Source organism: Sinohyriopsis cumingii, chromosome 2 (genome assembly GCF_028554795.1).
Source record: "Sinohyriopsis cumingii isolate HCF-2022 chromosome 2, ASM2855479v2, whole genome shotgun sequence".
Taxonomy (NCBI): Eukaryota; Metazoa; Mollusca; class Bivalvia; order Unionida; family Unionidae; genus Sinohyriopsis; species Sinohyriopsis cumingii.
The window spans coordinates 148,178,533-148,197,098 of NC_142962.1; the positions used below are offsets into that span (position 1 = coordinate 148,178,533).

At 35.0% G+C, this 18,566-nt stretch overlaps 1 protein-coding gene and 1 pseudogene across 2 annotated transcripts in view; both read left to right on the forward strand.

Annotated features, from left to right (window-relative positions):
• Nucleotides 1-939: 939 nt before the first annotated feature.
• On the forward strand, nucleotides 940-2,154 carry LOC149806047 (general transcription factor II-I repeat domain-containing protein 2B pseudogene; annotated as a pseudogene).
• A 3,310-nt stretch (nucleotides 2,155-5,464) lies between these two features.
• Nucleotides 5,465-18,566, forward strand: part of LOC149806048 (calcium-dependent protein kinase C-like) — a 278,539-nt gene continuing 265,437 nt past the window's right edge. For both annotated transcript variants that reach the window (XM_089950915.1, XM_089950913.1), the window contains exons 1-2: nucleotides 5,465-5,721; nucleotides 5,834-5,865. In XM_089950915.1, the coding sequence (XP_089807041.1) occupies nucleotides 5,570-5,721; nucleotides 5,834-5,865 (184 nt within the window). In that variant the 5' untranslated portion in view covers nucleotides 5,465-5,569. The remainder of the gene's footprint in view (nucleotides 5,722-5,833; nucleotides 5,866-18,566) is intronic.

An 18,566-nucleotide genomic window follows, 5' to 3' on the forward strand; every position in this document is an offset into this window, starting at 1 on the left:
CTTGCAAGTCTCTGAGATAATGACACAAAGTCACAAACTCTGTTCACGTGACAAGTACATGCGCAAGTACACGCATAAGAGCATACATGATCATGCTTAGCATTATTTGACCGGGGCCGACAGAGCTTCTCATGCACTGTTTTATTCAGCGCTGTTGTTAAACTTAAAGCGCTGAACGCACACGAGCGTTCACCGACACCAGGGGTGTCCAAAGTCCGGCCCGCGAGCCAATCACGGCCCGCGGTAAGATTTCATACGGCCCGCAGCTTCGGTCATATAATGTATTATCTATGGCCCGCTAGCATGCGAACCCTTCTCCGCTCATTTCTGCCATGGCGACTGAAAAGAAAAAGAGGAAAGTTGATAGTGAGGGCCGTCGCTTTCAGAAGAGATGGGAATTACAGTACTTTTTCACTGAAAATCGAGGCAATTGTGTTTGTCTCATTTGTAACGAGACGGTTGCCTTGTAAGGATTTCAACGTAAAGAGACACTGCCAGACTAAACATGCTAACACATACGAGACAAGCTAACAGGGAGTGACAGCGCTGAAAAAGTGAAGCAACTCCAAGCTGCTCTGGCATCACAACAGCGATTCTTCACGCGGGCATGTGAGTCAAAGGAAAATATCACCAAAGGAAGCTACGAAGTGGCCATGTTAATAGCTAAACATGGCAAATATTTTACTGAAGGTACATTTATCAAAGACTATGTCATGAAAATGGTGGAGAACATTTGCCCCGAGAAGAAGCAAGAATTTATGAACGTTTCCCTGGTACGTAACACTGGCACGGAGAGTGGAGGACATATCGTCAGATATTAAGAGACAACTGAGGGACAGGGGAGAGACTTTTGATAATTTCTCATTAGCCTGCGATGAAATCACCGATGCTTCTGACACTGCACAGCTCTTGATTTTTTTGAGAGGAGTTGACGACAACATGAACGTAATAGAGGAACTGCTTGACCTCCATAGCCTTAAAGACCAAACCAGAGGAACGAATTTATTCGTTTCTGTTTGTGATGCTGTTGATGATATGAAACTACCGTGGAGTAAAGTTTATGGGATCATTACCGATGGTGCGCCTGCCATGGCTGGTGAGCGAAGTGGATTGTCCACACTGATTTGCAATAAAGTCAGCAAAGAAGGAGGTAACACTATTAAACTACACTGTATAATTCATCAGCAGGCTCTCTGCGCCAAACATCTCAAATTTGATCATGTTATGAAACCAGTGGTAAAGGCAATCAGTTATATTCGCTCTAAAGCTCTACACCACCGACATCTTCAACAGTTCTTGCTTGACATCCAAAATGAATACGGAGACGTAATATATCACAACGATGTGAGGTGGCTAAGTCGGGGGTCCGCAGTGCAGCGATTTTTCTATCTCAGAGAAGAAATAAGACATTTTTTGTGTGAAAAGGGGCAACCGATGGAAGAATTTTCCGATCCTGTATGGCTGGCAGATTTATCTTTTTTGGTTGACATAACGAAGCATCTGAATGGGCTGAATGTTAACCTTCAAGGACGAGATGCAGTGGTGAACCAGCTATACGTTCACGTCAAGGCCTTTGGAACCAAGCTGCAACTTTTCCAAAGACACTTGTCCCAAACAGAGCCCTGCACCGCGCACTTCCCAGCCTTGAAAGCGGTAATTGACAGTTTCACACAGGACAACATCGGTGTGCAAATGAAGAGTTATGCAACAGCTATCGCATCTCTTTCTGTGGAATTCAACAAACGCTTTCAGGATTTTCCAGTTATTGAAAAGGACATGTTGCTTTTCTCTTCTCCCTTCTCCGTGGACCCTGATGATGCTCCTCCGCAGCTGCAGCTGGAGCTCATTGAGCTGCAGTGTGACGATGAGTGGCGCGACAAACACCAGGAGCTTTTTCTTGTTGACTTTTACGGACAGCTGGATAAAAGCAGATTTCCAGAAATGCGAACATTTGCTAAGAAAATGCTGAGTTTATTCGGCTCCACATATATGTGTGAGCAGACATTCTCTGTCATGAACTTAAACAAGAACCGATTGAGGTCAAAACTAAGTGACTCCCACTTACATGACATTTTATGCATCTCAACCACTGCCCTCAAACCAGACCTGGCCTCTTTAGTGAAATTCAGATCTCAGTATCACCCTTCTCATTAGTGTCAGCAAGTTATCGGTTTCTTGATCAATCTGAAATTGAGTGTTTTGAACGGTAACATCTGTCACTATTAACAGTGAAAAGCCAAAAGCACACTTATGCACTTGGACTTATGGCACTTATTTTATTAAACTTTTGAATAAGATTTGGTTAAACTGTTGATGTTATATACCTGTATATGTGGCACAAACTATTATTTTCTGAAAGATCTTTTAAAAGACAAAAGCAAAATTCACTTGTTTTCAACTTTAGTGATAACAGAAAACTTTGCATTAGTTATAACTCCTGTTTAAAATGACCATGAGGCAAAGATATTTACCTAACTCATTGAAATCTAAGGTATTACATACAGTTCAATGTTATCTGACTCTCCAGATATGAATGAAAGGCAGAATTGTGTTTTTAGAGTTGTTCATGTCTGCCTGAGTGGCTTATATTTAGTTACATTACCATTTGAAAAACAAAGATAATTGTGACAATGAAAATTATTTCATTTATTTATAGTTTATTTGTGGGTTTTTAAAAAAAAAAAATTATTTATCGTTCTATAACAGTGTATATTTGCATGTAACTTTTGTTGTTAAAAAAACATCAGAAGGAACTATTGGCCCCCGGTCATCTTCACTTTATCAAATCTGGCCCTCTTTGCAAAAAGTTTGGACACCCCTGACCGACACCAAAGGACTGTTATTTCACATTGTCACTTATAAAAAACACTTAACAGTACACGCGATGTCTATTGACATTGCCGTGATGTGGATCTGATCAGGTTTGCCAGTGTTGATACTGCCTTGACAGATGTGAAACAATACATTGGTATAAATGTCGCAGAGATGCCTTCATCACCTCGCGAATAACTTCGTGGAGTCAAATTCAAGGAATATTAACCAAAGAAGGAGAGGAAAACACTAACATACTAACGTTAGCATAGGTCGATTTGTTTTCCATCCTGTTGATAATGGTTTTGATAAACGTAAACCTCACATCCTAAAGATACTCGAGTCCGGATCGTTCTTGATTATCTTAACCGGAATTATAGGTTAGTGGGGTAGACTGGCCACACGAATAAATGATTAGTGATGTCTTGATTTTTTGGAGGGCCATGATTTTCACGTATTGACAGACCGGACGATATTGTTGCAAATCTATTCACATATGCACTACCAGAATCATGAGTCACTGGAAATGCTGTTAATTTTATCCGGACGGGTACTTAATTGTCTTGTTTATGTTTGAGATTAGATTCATCTTTACATATAAGTGATTGATTCTGACTGCGGTGATGAGGTTGCGGACTTTACCAACGGGATGTTGGATTGGCTGACCATTGATACCAACAGGAATGGCAATTTTTGTCGACTTGTCGATGCATATCTGCCTTCAAACAGTGTTAATAAGTCCTTAAAATAACTTAAATATAATCATGTTCAGGGTCAAATAGAAATCAACAGTTGAGACCACCCTGATGTGCTAATACCAACTCGAAGCCAGTTCAGAATCATTGCATTAGCACGCGAAAATGTTCAGACCTTGGCTACACTACCAGGTCCGAAAGCGCTCATGGATTGTTTTTACGCTGATGAACTGAAATTCACCGAACAATGTAATACTGACTCAGTCTAGAAGAAAAAAAATCTTGACTCTTATTCAAAAAAAAAAAAAAAAAAGACGCACACGTCCGTGTAACAGGTTTTGGTCGGAAACGAAAAGGATCACTTTTTACATAAATCAATGGCACAGTCAATGTAGTTCTGAGTGAAATATGCCCTAAGAACTTTAAATATAAGGACTTTAAATATTCCCCAAAGTAATTATTTTTTAATTGATGTATGGCTGTTGTACATTTAAAAACGGGTAATTAATTATAAGCACATATGCGTTTTACACCGGAATAAGGCCAGTTTGTTGAGCAATTATACTTCACGATAAAATTTTTATTAGAATGACTATGATAGACTGTCAAACTTACTGACGCGAGAAAATAACTGAAGCGGAACAACAACTGCGAGATGAAAAGATCACCAAGAGAACCGTGCTATTGATGCAGTACAAACACGCGCATCTGGTCCGTGGATGGAATTGAAAAGTTACATAGGCAAGAACTGTTGGCCTTTGTGTGGCGGTAATTACGACTACGGCAATTAGTACAGGCACACCAATCGGAATTGTTGTTTCAGCCATATCAATAGCAACAGGTGTGACTGCTGGCGATGGTAAAATAATATCGAGATGACGTGTCTAATCAGAACCTCTCGCGGCGGCACAAAGTTGTCTCAGCATAATTGCCAAGCTGTATTGGATGACAATCAAAGATAAAACTGTTTCCATTGTGGAGTTCGAGATGGTGCTGGTTGAAATGGGAAACCACCAACGTCAGAGCAGAGTGGTTTCTCATAAATGTTTGCACACCAAAAGTCTAATTCCTAAACTATGGTTGAGAAGAAGAATCCAGATGGCATTCGAATAGCGTCGATCATAAAAATAGAAGCATGACTACAAATTTATTTTGCATTGGTCAAGTCGTTTTGAAATGAAGCCTATATCATTTACCAACTCAAGTACCATTGCATTTAGTCTTGTTTCTGGTTTATACCTTTGCATGCTCCAATGATTAACAATAAACTTCAATCAAGTGTGCATATTTCTTAAAATCTAAGTGGAAGCATGTATGTGATTGACTTACGAGGGATTGTTGATTATGGGGTTGATTATGCTGCCTGTGAGAGGACATGAAATGGTTCAATGAAGGTTTGTTCTGTTCTGTATGATCAATTATAATAAAACAATAAAGGTTTCAGTTCATCTTTGATCATGGGTGAACGACATGATCATAGCTAAGACAGCATAGCGTTGCTTTTTAAAGGATTATACACCCATAATAAGATTTGATTCAAAATATAACGAAGAAGCATAAAGTATTTGTTTACGTAGATTCCATTGTAATTTCGTTAATCATATCACAGTTCCATCAGATGAATTTTTTAAATTAGCTGCATCACTTCGAACCTACAACACTAAAGAAACATTACACTTTTAATCTCTGTGTTGTTAAATATTATAGGAAAACACCGCAAAACGGATTATCCCCCTTCCCGCGTACTGAAATGTGTATTGTGTTGCTTTGTATAAATTTTGTTCGCACCTAAAACTCCACACACGAGTCTAGTAAGAGTTGTCTCCATTGGTATATCCTTGTTAGGTATGGCATTTTTGTGTAAATGTGTTGGTCGTCCTCTGGTATGATCCTTGTAATTCGTTTCTATTCAAGGAAAAGTACCGTTTGTCACGGATATCAAATGAGGGCCACGAACACTGTATAACGCAGATCTAAAAGTACGTCGCTGAAATGTAGTCTATGCTCCATTAGGCAACACTGAAAGTAGGTCTAACGTTGGATTTAGCAGTAGTTTGGTCAATATGGCTGAACAGTTTGATGAGGAGATTAGCAAAGGTGTTCAAAGACGTGGAGCCTTAAGACAGAAAAATATTGCAGAAGTTAAAAACCACAAATTTTTGCCAAGATTCTTTAAGCAGCCTACCTTCTGTGGTCATTGCAAGGAATTTATCTGGTGAGCTAGGAAGCTGGTACAGTATCGCGTGATGCCTAATCATGCATTGTCATTTCATATAACTCGAAGTAACAGCTTCATTTTTGTATAATGTTTTGTTTTATATTTTCAGGGGTTTTGGGAAGCAAGGATTTCAGTGCAAAGGTAGGTTTTTAATGCATTTGAGCGTTAAACTGCTTTCCTTCGGAAAGGGATTATACAGACTGAGGCCAAGCAAACAGTGTTTATTGTTGTACAGTCGGGGTCATAAAGAGATGATGGAGTGTTGTACACTATGAGTCATTAAAAAGATAATTGAGTGTTCATTAGGATACTGAAGAAAGAATAGTTTTGGTGGAATCATATTTAGCAGAATACCTTAATTTTACTTTTTTCATTGAAGCAAAACGGTTCATTAGGAATGGAATTAATCCAGATTCTGTGTGATAAAATGTACGTTTTCTTTAAAAGGTTGTAGGGACATGTTCATTTATAATACTGATTGATTCTTTGATACACTCTCGTATGATCCAATATATAACATAACATGACACTGGAACAACTATGTACATGGTTTCCAACTTAATAATTACACTATGTTTAATTTCTGGCACTCAATTCAGTAAACACTTGCATTCATGTATATTTCAATTAAGCACATCTAGATTGACCAATCAACATTTTACCAATGCTAGATATAAGTGACAACCCTTTGCAAAAAATCAGAAGTAAGTTGTTACATATATATATATATATATATATATATATATATATATATATATATATATATATATATATACACACCTTGTGTGCCCAGTAAGGTGTAAATTCAGATTTGTCATAAAAATGCAAGAGTTTTGGTCTCGATTTTCAGCAATGTATTCCCTAGGGGTGCAAGATTGAGGGTCAGAAATCCCCATAGTTTCAGAACTGGGGGTCAGATTGAGTAAAAACAAACTTTGGTAACTAAAATGGGCGTCTAATTAAAAATGAATGGGCCTATGAAGTGTAAATGAGGTTAAAGGGAAATACTGTTACAGGTATAAACTTTGAATAAAACTACCTAAACTCTGCAAGCAATTGTTTGAATTCATTCAAAACAGACTATTTTACTCTGCTGTATATCCTTTGGATCTCTTTAATGCATAAAAATAAGTGTCTGTAAAAGCAGGCTGAGTGTCCATTGATTTGTTACGAGTTAGTGCTATGACAACCTGGAATTGCTGGCTTTTAAAACACCTGAGCACTAAACGTTCACCTGGAATTGCTGGCTTTTAAAACACCTTAGCACTAAATGTTTACCTGGAATTGCTGGTTTTAACATCTTATACAAAATGTTTACCTGGAATTGCTGGCTTTTGAAACACCTTAGCACTAAATGTTTACCTGGAATTGCTGGCTTTTGAAACACCTTAGCACTAACTGTTGGAATAAAAAAATATTTATGATGGTTTATAAATATATCGGAAGCAGAATACAAGCGGTATAATTTATTTTGTTGAAAATATAAAAAGCACAAAATGATATAGTTTAGTTACAATTTCATATTTTTTTGCATGATCTTAGTAATGTACTCAAAGCTACATATCTAATAAAACATAATTGAATGATGTTTTGAAGAGAAAATGACTGGTGGTTATAAATCTTAAAAGTCTTGCATGCAAAAATTGTCAATGTCCAAATTTGCCAGAAGTTTGGTTATTATCTCAGTTACACATTTATTAAGTCGGCCACATTAAGTTTTGCATAGCATGCAACTCTTACCCTATTTAATCTTAAGTATTTTTAACTGTAGCAGTAATGTATAATGCACCTGATAAAAATGCATTCAGAATCATTGCATTAGAGATATGATCACTCAAAAGTCTACAGTGTTTGTATTTGGAATTCTGTATGATTGAAGTACTTGTTGTTAATCACATTTTTGTTCTAAGTTTTATGGTTCTGGTGTAGTGAGACAGACTTGTAGTGCAGCCTTTTCATGACCTCATTGACTCTGGTTTTTAAAAAGTTGCATTGAAAGTTTCTTTGCACTGGACTTCAAGTTTTCAGATATGTGTGGCCATTGATTTTCATTTTCAAAATGCCACAGATAATTCAGAATTGTAAGAGTTGCATTCGTGATCATGATCGTGGTAGAATATGCCTCTGTATGTAAAACCATGTAAAACCACTTTTTGGAAAAAGTGTGAATACATGTTCCATTTGTGTTTGACAATGTACAGTTTACATAATTCTGTCAGGATTTGAAAATTGAAGTCCATGGCCACATTTTTCACGAAGTGAGAGTCCGTTGTATAGAAAACTATGACCAGATTTTAGACACCGAGATTCCAGTACTAGAATGTTATGGTCCAGCAAGCAGGGACTTTTACTTTTGGGGAATACAGCTATTATTTGGTAATTTCTCTTGGATTTTCACTCAAAGGGAGAATTTCTTCCCTGGCATTTTCATTAGAGGTCATTTTAAACTTTGAAGTGGGCTATGGATTGTTTTTATATAGAAAGTTATCTCTGTATAGACACTTTATAGTGTGTTTGAACAAATGTGTTAAGATATACAACATTTAATGAATAAAAGTAACTCAGAAGTTATTTTTTTATTTATTATCAGCACAGCAGCACTGATCATATTATGATAATAATAACACTGATGTATGCATTAGAACTGCATGTAACAGTGGAGACTAACTCTGAATACACAATCTTAGTGTTTGACATTGTACCAACCTGCCAAATGTGTTTGGCATAATTCATATTAATAATTTGATAGTCCGCAACAGCATCTCATTGTTTGCCATTGTATATACCCACTTATATGACTCAGTGATCTTAAGCCATGTAACAGAAAAGAATGAAAACCATCAAGTTTAATGAAAATTCAACATAATTTATTTCCCTAGAATACAAAGTGAAAATTAAAAAAGAAGTTACAATAGTGTGAATTAAATCCCAAATAAATCTAAAAGATTTACCACCAGTCCAAATGTGTAAAGTTCCAACTGAATTCTAGTGGTATTCCAAATAAGTTCCAACATTGAATGTGTTGATGTGCCTGCAGTCGTGAATGTGGTAATGTATCACTGGCCAGAATTATTATAACATGCTAACAGTCTTTTGTTGCATTACACTAATATAATCTAATCTTGTCTGAATTCACTATAATTCCAAATGATTGTTCAAGTCCAAGAATATTATTGATGAGTACTTTGTATTAAAAGTGAATATTTTGCATAAATAATTCCACCCATATGAAATACTGAACACAATAAGATGAATTCTGCCTCAGATGTTAAATGCAAGAATGAGTAATTTCTCAAGTAAACAACTTTATATACAAAGCTAAGACACATAAATTGAACAAGGATGTGGGTCAAAAGTTCATTTCTGAATGTTCTAAGTTTTCAACAAGATGAAATCTGTTAGTAAAATTATAATAAAGAACATGGTAGACATCAGGTACAAAATATTTATCCATGGGAAATACTAATGTCTTAGACCCAGACCCAATTAAACATGCTTACTTCCATTGATAATGAACTTAATATTTAATCCACACTCATAGAGAAATATTAGGTAACTGTATTTTTTGTTTGCATGATAAAATTTAGTGTACACAATGAACTTGACAACATCAAGACCAAAATACAATTATACATAAGATATAATCATGGAGAAAAATAAACGAACAAACAATACAAATTGAATGTACATACTTCTGCCAAGTACAGTTGATAGGATACATCATCTCATTGTTCAGTTGCAGAATGTTACTAAGTGATTGATTATGGCCATAGATCCAGAAGTAAAGGGATTATGTGACAAAATTCATTTTTGTTTACGTTAATGAATGTTACAGCTTTTGTAACAGTAAATTGACAGAGTTTCTTTTTGTTGGGGAAAGTCATTAAATTCTGTTACATGGTAAAAACTCTGTACATTGTACTGTATGTGATAGTATCCACACTGTCTATGGTAAATATATACATAAATGTTTTTCCTGATTCCTATTAGACTGTAAGAGGTTCATATATGATGTGCTGCAGATTGTGTGCTCTTGGGTCCTCAGTTATGCTGCAGAGGTCACTGTAAACACTTGAGTGCATCCTGGACCTTCAAATTCTTGTCTTGGTACCTCAATGTTTTAAGACTGTGCTTCCTGTGGACACTTGATAATTGATGAATCCCTAAAGACACAGTACCTACTGCTAACAGGCAGTCAAGTGTTGTATATTATATTCAACATTCCAGTGGACAGCTGCCTCCTCAGATGTCTGGATTTTGTAGATTCATAATGCAAAAACATTCGTGACAGCTGGTTTAAAAGTTTCGGATTGTATTCATTATGTACAAACATTGAATGTGTTAAGCTTGTCTGGCTATACAGTGGTCTGGTCAACTGATGGTCTGTCAGTTTGGCCATTTGAACTATGACATGTACAAATTCAAAGTTATATCTTCACTTTTTTTTATCTTTTTTTGTGTTAAAATTGTCATTGTGAACCAGAAATTATTAATAAAATATTTTTCAAAGAAAAACCTTTTATATTTTAATGAAAGTGCTAAGCTAGTGAAAAGATACAGCTATGACTGATTTGGCAATTCATCAATTGACCTGTTTTCTGAAACTTAGGATCCAGATTATGTACATTGTCGCAAAAAAGGTTAAAAGGCTCTTTTTGGTCAAGACAGTTGCACGAAAATAACTTCAATCCAAAACATTTATTCACAAAAGTAAAGAAGAAAAAAATGAAATGAAAGTTAATGGTTGTATTAATATAGTCAATGATATTCATTACAATAAACTTGAATTGGTGTGCCTTGAATGTAACAATTATATGCCTCTACAGGACTCATTACAGTAAACTTGAATTGGTGTGCCTTGAATGTAACAATTATATGCCTCTACAGGACTCATTACAGTAAACTTGAATTGGTGTGCCTTGAATGTAACAATTATATGCCTCTACAGGACTCATTTTGTTTTCTTCGTGGACCCCAGATTTTCCTATCAGAACCCCAATTCTCTGAAACTGGGGGTTCAGGACTTAGTTTTAAAGGCCTGCAGAAAACTCTCATGTTCTGTACCATGTTCTTGAACTTTGGAAGCTGGAACAAAGCTCCAGATGAACTTGCAAATTGTAACCCCACACTAATCACCAGCCAACAAAAATGGGGCTTTTCTTTGTTTAGAAGAAAAGCACAATTTTTAGAAAACAAGTCAACCAAAAATAATATCATAATAAAAAATAATACCAAAAGAAAAACTAAAAATTGAAATTGAAAAAAAACATGTAGGTGCTCAACATGGCTATCTTGTATGTCAGGACAAAATTATTTATGAAATTGGAAAATGAAAGCATGGGGAAGAGTCTGTATATTTAAAAATAATGAAGTTCTTGTGTACAGATATGTATTTGTGAATTTAAAAAAAAATCTTAATTAGACTTCTGTGGTGATACTGACTAAACATTAGACTCATATGTTGATACTGACTAAACATTAGACTCCTGTGTTGATACTGACTAAACATTAGACTCATATGTTGATACTGACTAAACATTAGACTCCTGTGTTGATACTGATTAAACATTAGACTCATGTGTTGATACTGGTTAAACATTAGACTCCTGTGTTGATACTGACTAAAGATTAGATTCCTGTGTTGATACTGATTAAACATTAGACTCCTGTATTGATACTGATTAAACATTAGACTTTGTGTTGATATTGATTAAAGATTAGACTCCTGTGTTAATACTGACTAAAGATTAGACTCCTGTGTTGATACTGATTAAACATTAGACTCCTGTGTTGATACTGATTAAACATTAGACTCCTGTGTTGATACTGACTAAAGATTAGACTCCTGTGTTGATACTGATTAAACATTAGACTCCTGTGTTGATACTGACTAAAGAGTAGACTAAAGATTAGACTCCTGTGTTGATACTGATTCAACATTAGACTCCTGTGTTGATTCTGACTAAACATTATACTCATATGCTGATACTGGCTAAACATTAGACTTTGTGGTGATACTGGCCAAATGTTTTAATCCTGTGGTGACCTGACTAAACACTGAACTATGGTTATATCAACTAAACATTAGACTCCTGTGGGGTGACATGGAATAAACATTTGACTCCTGTGGGAATATTGACTAAACTTCTATGGTGATACTGACTAAACATGAGACACCTGTGGTGATGTTTACAAACTTCAGACTCTTGTATTGATATTGACTAAACATTAGACTTTTGTGGTGATAATGACTAAACATTAGACTTTTGTGGTGATAATGACTAAACATTGGACTTTTATGGTGATAATGACTAAACATTAGACTTTTGTGGTGATGCTGACTAAACATTCGACTCCCATGGTGATAATTGCTAAACATCAGACTGGCGGTGATACTTGCTAAACATTGGTCATGTGGTGATGTGGACTAAACATTAGACTCTTGTGGTGATACAAAGCATGAGATAAGATGTATCATTGTCAAAGCACTTAAAGAGAATTAGAAATATTTCAACTACATATGCCCTTTACATGTACATCCTGTATTTTACAACTATAGATGACATTCCTTATATATGTTTATCATTTATTTATTTATTGCATTTTTTTTATATTGAATCATGAGTTATAAAATTATTATACATGTATCTACACAATTTATAATCAGTGTGAATAGGCCCAAGTTTTATTAAACGTCTTGGCATATGAAATGACAAATTTTCAAGCACTTTTATTATTATTTTGCAATTTGAATTCAGAAGTTATAAGAATGTAATACTATTGTGAACTTGCAATAAAGTGGTCTTGTTTTAAGTCAAAGGAAATTTGTTGCAATTCCTTTTTCTTAAAGTCTGCAACTTTATTGTCTTAGTTTAGTTTTTTGCCTGTAAAGTTGACAAAATTGATAACCATTTAAATGAAAATGCATGTGGCACATCTGGTGTTGGGTGATGTGCTGTATATATCCTTGCAGTGTTGGATTTTTCGTCTTTTCATTTTGTATATATAATGTATATATGTATGTAGCAGTATGAAACAATATTACAATGAGTTTATGGCTGCATTACTACAATTTTAGATGTATTCAGCAAAGATCTATCTTAAAAATGGAATTTTTGCTAATAACAGATAAAAGGCTATGAAACGGTGAGAAGGCTATGCGCATTTTCACTGGCTTTTATATAAAAAAGATGTACTGTTAAATCTGATATGCAATTCAGGAGAGGTTCTACCATATATACTCATTTAGAAGTCAAGTCAAACTACAAACAACAAAAAATTCTGATCTGCTGTAGCATAATGTACCAGCAGATCATGGTATATGTTGTTTGTTTTGCTGATTTCTCCTAACAAACTGTATAGACCCAGATCTATCGGCACATTGTGCAGTGGCAGATCTAGGCCTATACAGTTTGCAGTTGGACTCAACTGATAAGTGAGTAGATACAGTATTACTGTGTATACATTTAGACCTTTTGTAAACTTTTTGAGCTTAATCCAAAGTTTTAAGTAGGAGTTGTTTATTTTGTTTTGTTTTCATTACCCCAGTGGTCTAAAGCGCTGTCCGTTACGGATCACTGCCATCTCACCTCTGTCTGTGTGTGTGTTCGAGTCTCGGATTCGGCCAGTGTGGGTATGTGAGAAAGCTTGCCAGTAGCTTCTCGAGGGTCGGCGGTTCTTTCCGGGGATTTCCCGGGTTCTTCCTCCACCATTAATACTGGCCACCTTGTATAGCCTATCGTGTGCTGAAAAATGGCCTTAAGTCCTACAACAACAACAACAACAACAACAACCCCAGATTCTCATTGAAATCACAATATTTTCTGAAGTGTTCTAAGCAGGATGAAGTCAAATCTAACCTAAAGACAGTTTTAATAAATTTAGTGAAACTGGAATCAGCGACTGATATTTTAGCTGGTCAGGTTCGTGAACCTACTCCATTAACGTCCACAGAAGGTTTGGTTTTGATTGTTGAGCTTTGTAGCTTGAGCTGAAATGAATACCACATTTTTTAAATTTGAATATTTCTTGAACATACCAGTAATTAAATAGGATTTGAAAATTTGTTTATATTAATAAAGTTATAAAATTGAAATTATTTTCTTTTTCTGCTTGGCATTTATTGATCTGGACCTCACTTCTAGCCAGGTCACAACAGTTAAATATGTTTGTGAAATTAAAACTTTATTTGGTGACTGGTTTGCCTACAATCAAAATCACATAGAAATGGATCATTTGATTGCAGGGCTTTGGAGTTGGTACAGTAGTGTGTGGCTGTTGACCTATCTGATGGGACTGACATTTCGACCAACAATAAAATGCCCAAATTGGAATCCTCTGTTAAGCCATAAGAACTTTTAGTGAAACCTTCAAGTTTAATAAAATCAACAAATAAATTTATTTCTCTTAAGTTACGGAGTGAAAATTTGAGAGGAACTTCATCATTGAGAATTAAATCTCAAATAATCCTAAATGTTCTTTCACAAGTCCAGAAGTTTAAAATGTTCAGTATGAATTTAAGTATTGAATGTACTATTGCATGAAGTCTTGTTGCATCATAATGATATAATCCAGACTGTCTTTGAATGAATTCACTTAATCCAAAAGTAGTGTTTTAGTCAGACAAGTAGATGAGCACTTTGTAATTCCAATTAATAATTAAATAAATGATTCCTCTCAAGTTAATTTGAACACAACAGTAAATGATTTCACAGACTAGACTTTAAACTGGAATGAATAATTATTTACCTCACCCTACATACTGGTATACTACGGGTAATTTCACTTGACCTAAGACGCAATAAAATGCTCATGATGTGGGTCATTTTAAATTAAAAATTCCATCAAATTTTAAAAAGGTTCTCTTCTAGAACATTCCAAGTTCATAAGTAATGTTTGGCATTGAACTCCAATCAAAGTAAGCATCTTTTACAAAATGACAAAAGTCTTGTAGGCCAGAAATCGACCGTCAGTCATGGACAAAGGTCAAGCACACAATATGAGTTAAATATACTTAATATTAAGTGTATGTTGTAATACGTGTGAACTGGCCTCAGTATACAATATAATGTAACCTCCTCCATGGTCATCTACATGGGGACTGTTCCTAATCTGAACCAAATATTTGAGAAGACCATTTAGTTTCAGTATTAAAGAGAGGGATTTCCGACAAACTGTGTCATTTTCAAAGAGGCATTGGAAATAAAGTGAATCAATCCCTATTGAAATATTGACTGGCATTGTATGAATGCATCACAAAAGCAGACTAGAAAGCATTTTTGTTATGGCAAACTCTCAACCCCTTCAGCTTAAATGATTTTGTTCCAAAGTCATGTCAGCTGGCACACATAATTATTGAAATGAGGCAAGTTTACTGTTTTATTAATTTGAATTAATAATAAATAATAATAATAATAATAATAATAAAAGACTTTATTTTATGTGTATAGCTCAAAACAGAACCTACAATTAGGCCCATCAAAATGTATGTACACATATATATATATATGTGTGTGTGTATATATATATATATATATATATATATATATATATATATATATATATATATATATATATATATATATAGAATGCAATGAATCACACTCGCACTTATCTATGTTCACATACATTGGTCATGTATATGAAAAGTACAGACTCAGACTATTTAACTCTTATAAATTGTAAACACTTTGGATGAAGTTAATATCATTGTTCACTAGTCAAAGTTAAGTTAAACTCTTGCATAACACATATCGACATGTATGCAAAAATGTAGGACGAGATGGATAGGCTATGTATAATTAAGATTTAGATTTCATCCATATACTATACCCATGGTGAAAAGCTGACATGCTAGAAGATTCTTTGATTTCTTATGGGATCTCATTCCATGTAATGGCCGCAGAGTACTGACAACTTTTTTTTTTCTCACACAATTCTTTCTTTGGTTATGGATTAAAAATTTTGTCTGTCATTGATCTGAGCTCTATGGTGTTGCTGTTTTCTTAGCATTTTAAATTATTTCTCAATTAAAGGGAGGACTTGACAGAAATTGTATCCGTTTTCTTTGGCTTTCGGTAGCTGAAGTCATTTTTGCAAATGTAAGATGTTGACAGTGTCTATTGTTGATACTGTATGATGTTTCCAGTTTGTCCATCTAGTATTATTTTACAGGATCATCTTTGCAGTTGAAGTATTTTCTTGATATTAACATCGGAAGTATTGTCCCACATGATATTATAGAAATCAAAATGAGGCTGAATTTAGCTCTTGTAAAAAGTGACATGGTATTCTTGAAATGAAATATTGTATTTTTCTTGTTAGCTAAATGTGGGAGTTGATTTCCTTGTAATGAGACTTGTATGATGAAACCAAAGTAAATTATTATCAGTACGAAAGGAGATAAAATTCAGATTAAAATAGGAATTATTATAATAATGCAGGTAAACACTAAAGTTAAATTAGAGCTAGACCCAAAATGGAAAATGGTGTAGTGAAACTCATTTTGGATATGCCAGTTATTAAAACATGTTAATGTTTTCACAAGTTACTTGAAAACTTTGTAAAATGTTTATTACAATAATGCATGTCTAAGAGAAGTAGGACATTGCAGACAACAAAGTTAATGTGACAGAACTGTTGAAGCAAATAAAATAAAATCGCATTTCTTCAGCGCAATTACGGCATTAAATGCTGTAAACCATTTTTCTTTGTCCCTTTGAAATGTTCTGTGTCCCCCATATTTGGGGCGCAGGGGACACAGTGTCCTCAGCCCTATGGATTGTAGATGCAACACTAGGAGGTACATTATCTCTCATGGTATGGTTGCTCTGGTGGCCTAGTGGTTAGAGCATCCACCTCAGATGCGGGAGATCGTGGGTTCGATCCCCAGCCGAGTTGTACCATAGGCTTACAAAAATGGTACTAATAAACAGTAACTAAAAAACAATTTTTCTCTGTTCAGAATTACCTGATGATGTTTGTGGATGATCTGTAATGCTTTGACAGTATTTCACTGTGAGTGAGCTAAGGGGACATTCTCTCACACCAAACTGCCATTGTCTTGCTGTATGTTGATAATTGTAGTGGGCATGGTTATATAAGAATATTCACCTGACAGCTCAACACAGGTACACCACTGCTTTGGTTTAAAGGTGGATAATTCTCCTGACATACCACTTATAGCCCATATTTTTTATACATGGCTGTCACTGGCTTTGATAAATCACTGGCATGTTTTTTATACATGGCTGTACTACTGTCACTGGCTTTGATACATCACTGGCATGTTTTTCATACATGGCTGTACTGCTGTCACTGGCTTTGATAAATCACTGGCATGTTAGATAAAGGCAACTGTACTTAAAGACAACCTCTAAGCTGTGCCTGTGTTGCACATACTTTTACTGTACCTGAATACCTACATTATTAATAACTTCATAGGCATGAAGTTTTAAATAAATGCTAATTATATAGTAAGTTGCATTGACTTGGCACGGAGAGGGACCACACCAATATGCATAGTCTTTTCACTCATTATTCCCAGGAGAGCCTTTGCATTTTCACCTAACACTGGGGGAGGGCAAATGTGTTTTTTTTATGTTACTTCCAGTGGCATCTAAACACATTTGCTTCAGATTTTCATGTAACCAGATTCTGTGATGTATTAAAGACATTTGTGATAGACTGACTGCCCAGTTTATACCAGAGGTTTGAAAACTTGGAAATCGGTTGTTTTTCCTTATTGGACTCAAAGATTATCTTGCCATGGCCCCTTTTTACTTCAGATCTCCAATTTTTCCCTATTACTGTATTTGCCTAGGTTCATCTGCCTAGGAGATGTTCAGACTGGTCTGTTTTACATTTAATAACAAAGTCTAAATTTCATGTCAGCTTTGAAAAGTGCTTACAAAAATACATAATTGTTGAAAGGGTAAAAATTTTCAATCTCATACACAAATGACAATTGGCTTGACAAATAAACCATCACAGAAAATGTGCCTTCAAATGGAATAGATGCCCTAATATAAAAAAATTGTGGAAAACTTACAGCCATAAAGAAACCTGAAAGCAGAGTCAACTTGTTTTTATAAAAAGGCATTGGTCTGCATTTTGCTGTTGTTACTTCATACAACTAATTCAGTTTATATTTATCAGTTGCTAAAATGATAGAGCTATATTACGACATATAGTTTAATTTGATAAAGTCTTGATAATTTTATGATTATATTTTTGAATGTTCTTATCTTGATAAAGCAATTCATATTGAAAGCTTGGAATGCCTGGACTGTCACAGTTGTAATGATAATTGTTGCTTTATTTTTCTTTTAATACTTCATAAAACTAGGGAAGAATGACGATTGATATTCTGTCTGAACTTTTATCATCACTTTTTAGAGAATCACAAGACTTATATTTGATAATTAGGAAACACAAGCCTTTCATCCTCGTCATTTTGGTGATAATGAAGTGGCAAACTAAATGTGTGGAATAAAATATGAAAACATTGTTCTGATCATATAGTCACCAACATCAGTTCCAAGTATACCATGCTTTTGATCGAAGTGTCACACCTGCTCTAGTGACCATCTGCAGCTAGGCACACATGTATATAAAGATCATGTTTTATAAGTCTAATTGATACTTACTTCTGAAATGTATGAGTGCAAATGTACTTGTTTGCAGGAGCCAGCTCATAAAAACATTTACATATTATTCAATGAGTGGTTGCTAATATAATTTTACAAACTGCACATGGCGAGGTTCTATAATGGTAGACAAATATTTTGGGGTTTTAATAGCAGCAGTATATCAACTGTTGCTATAGGGTAACTTTATACTTT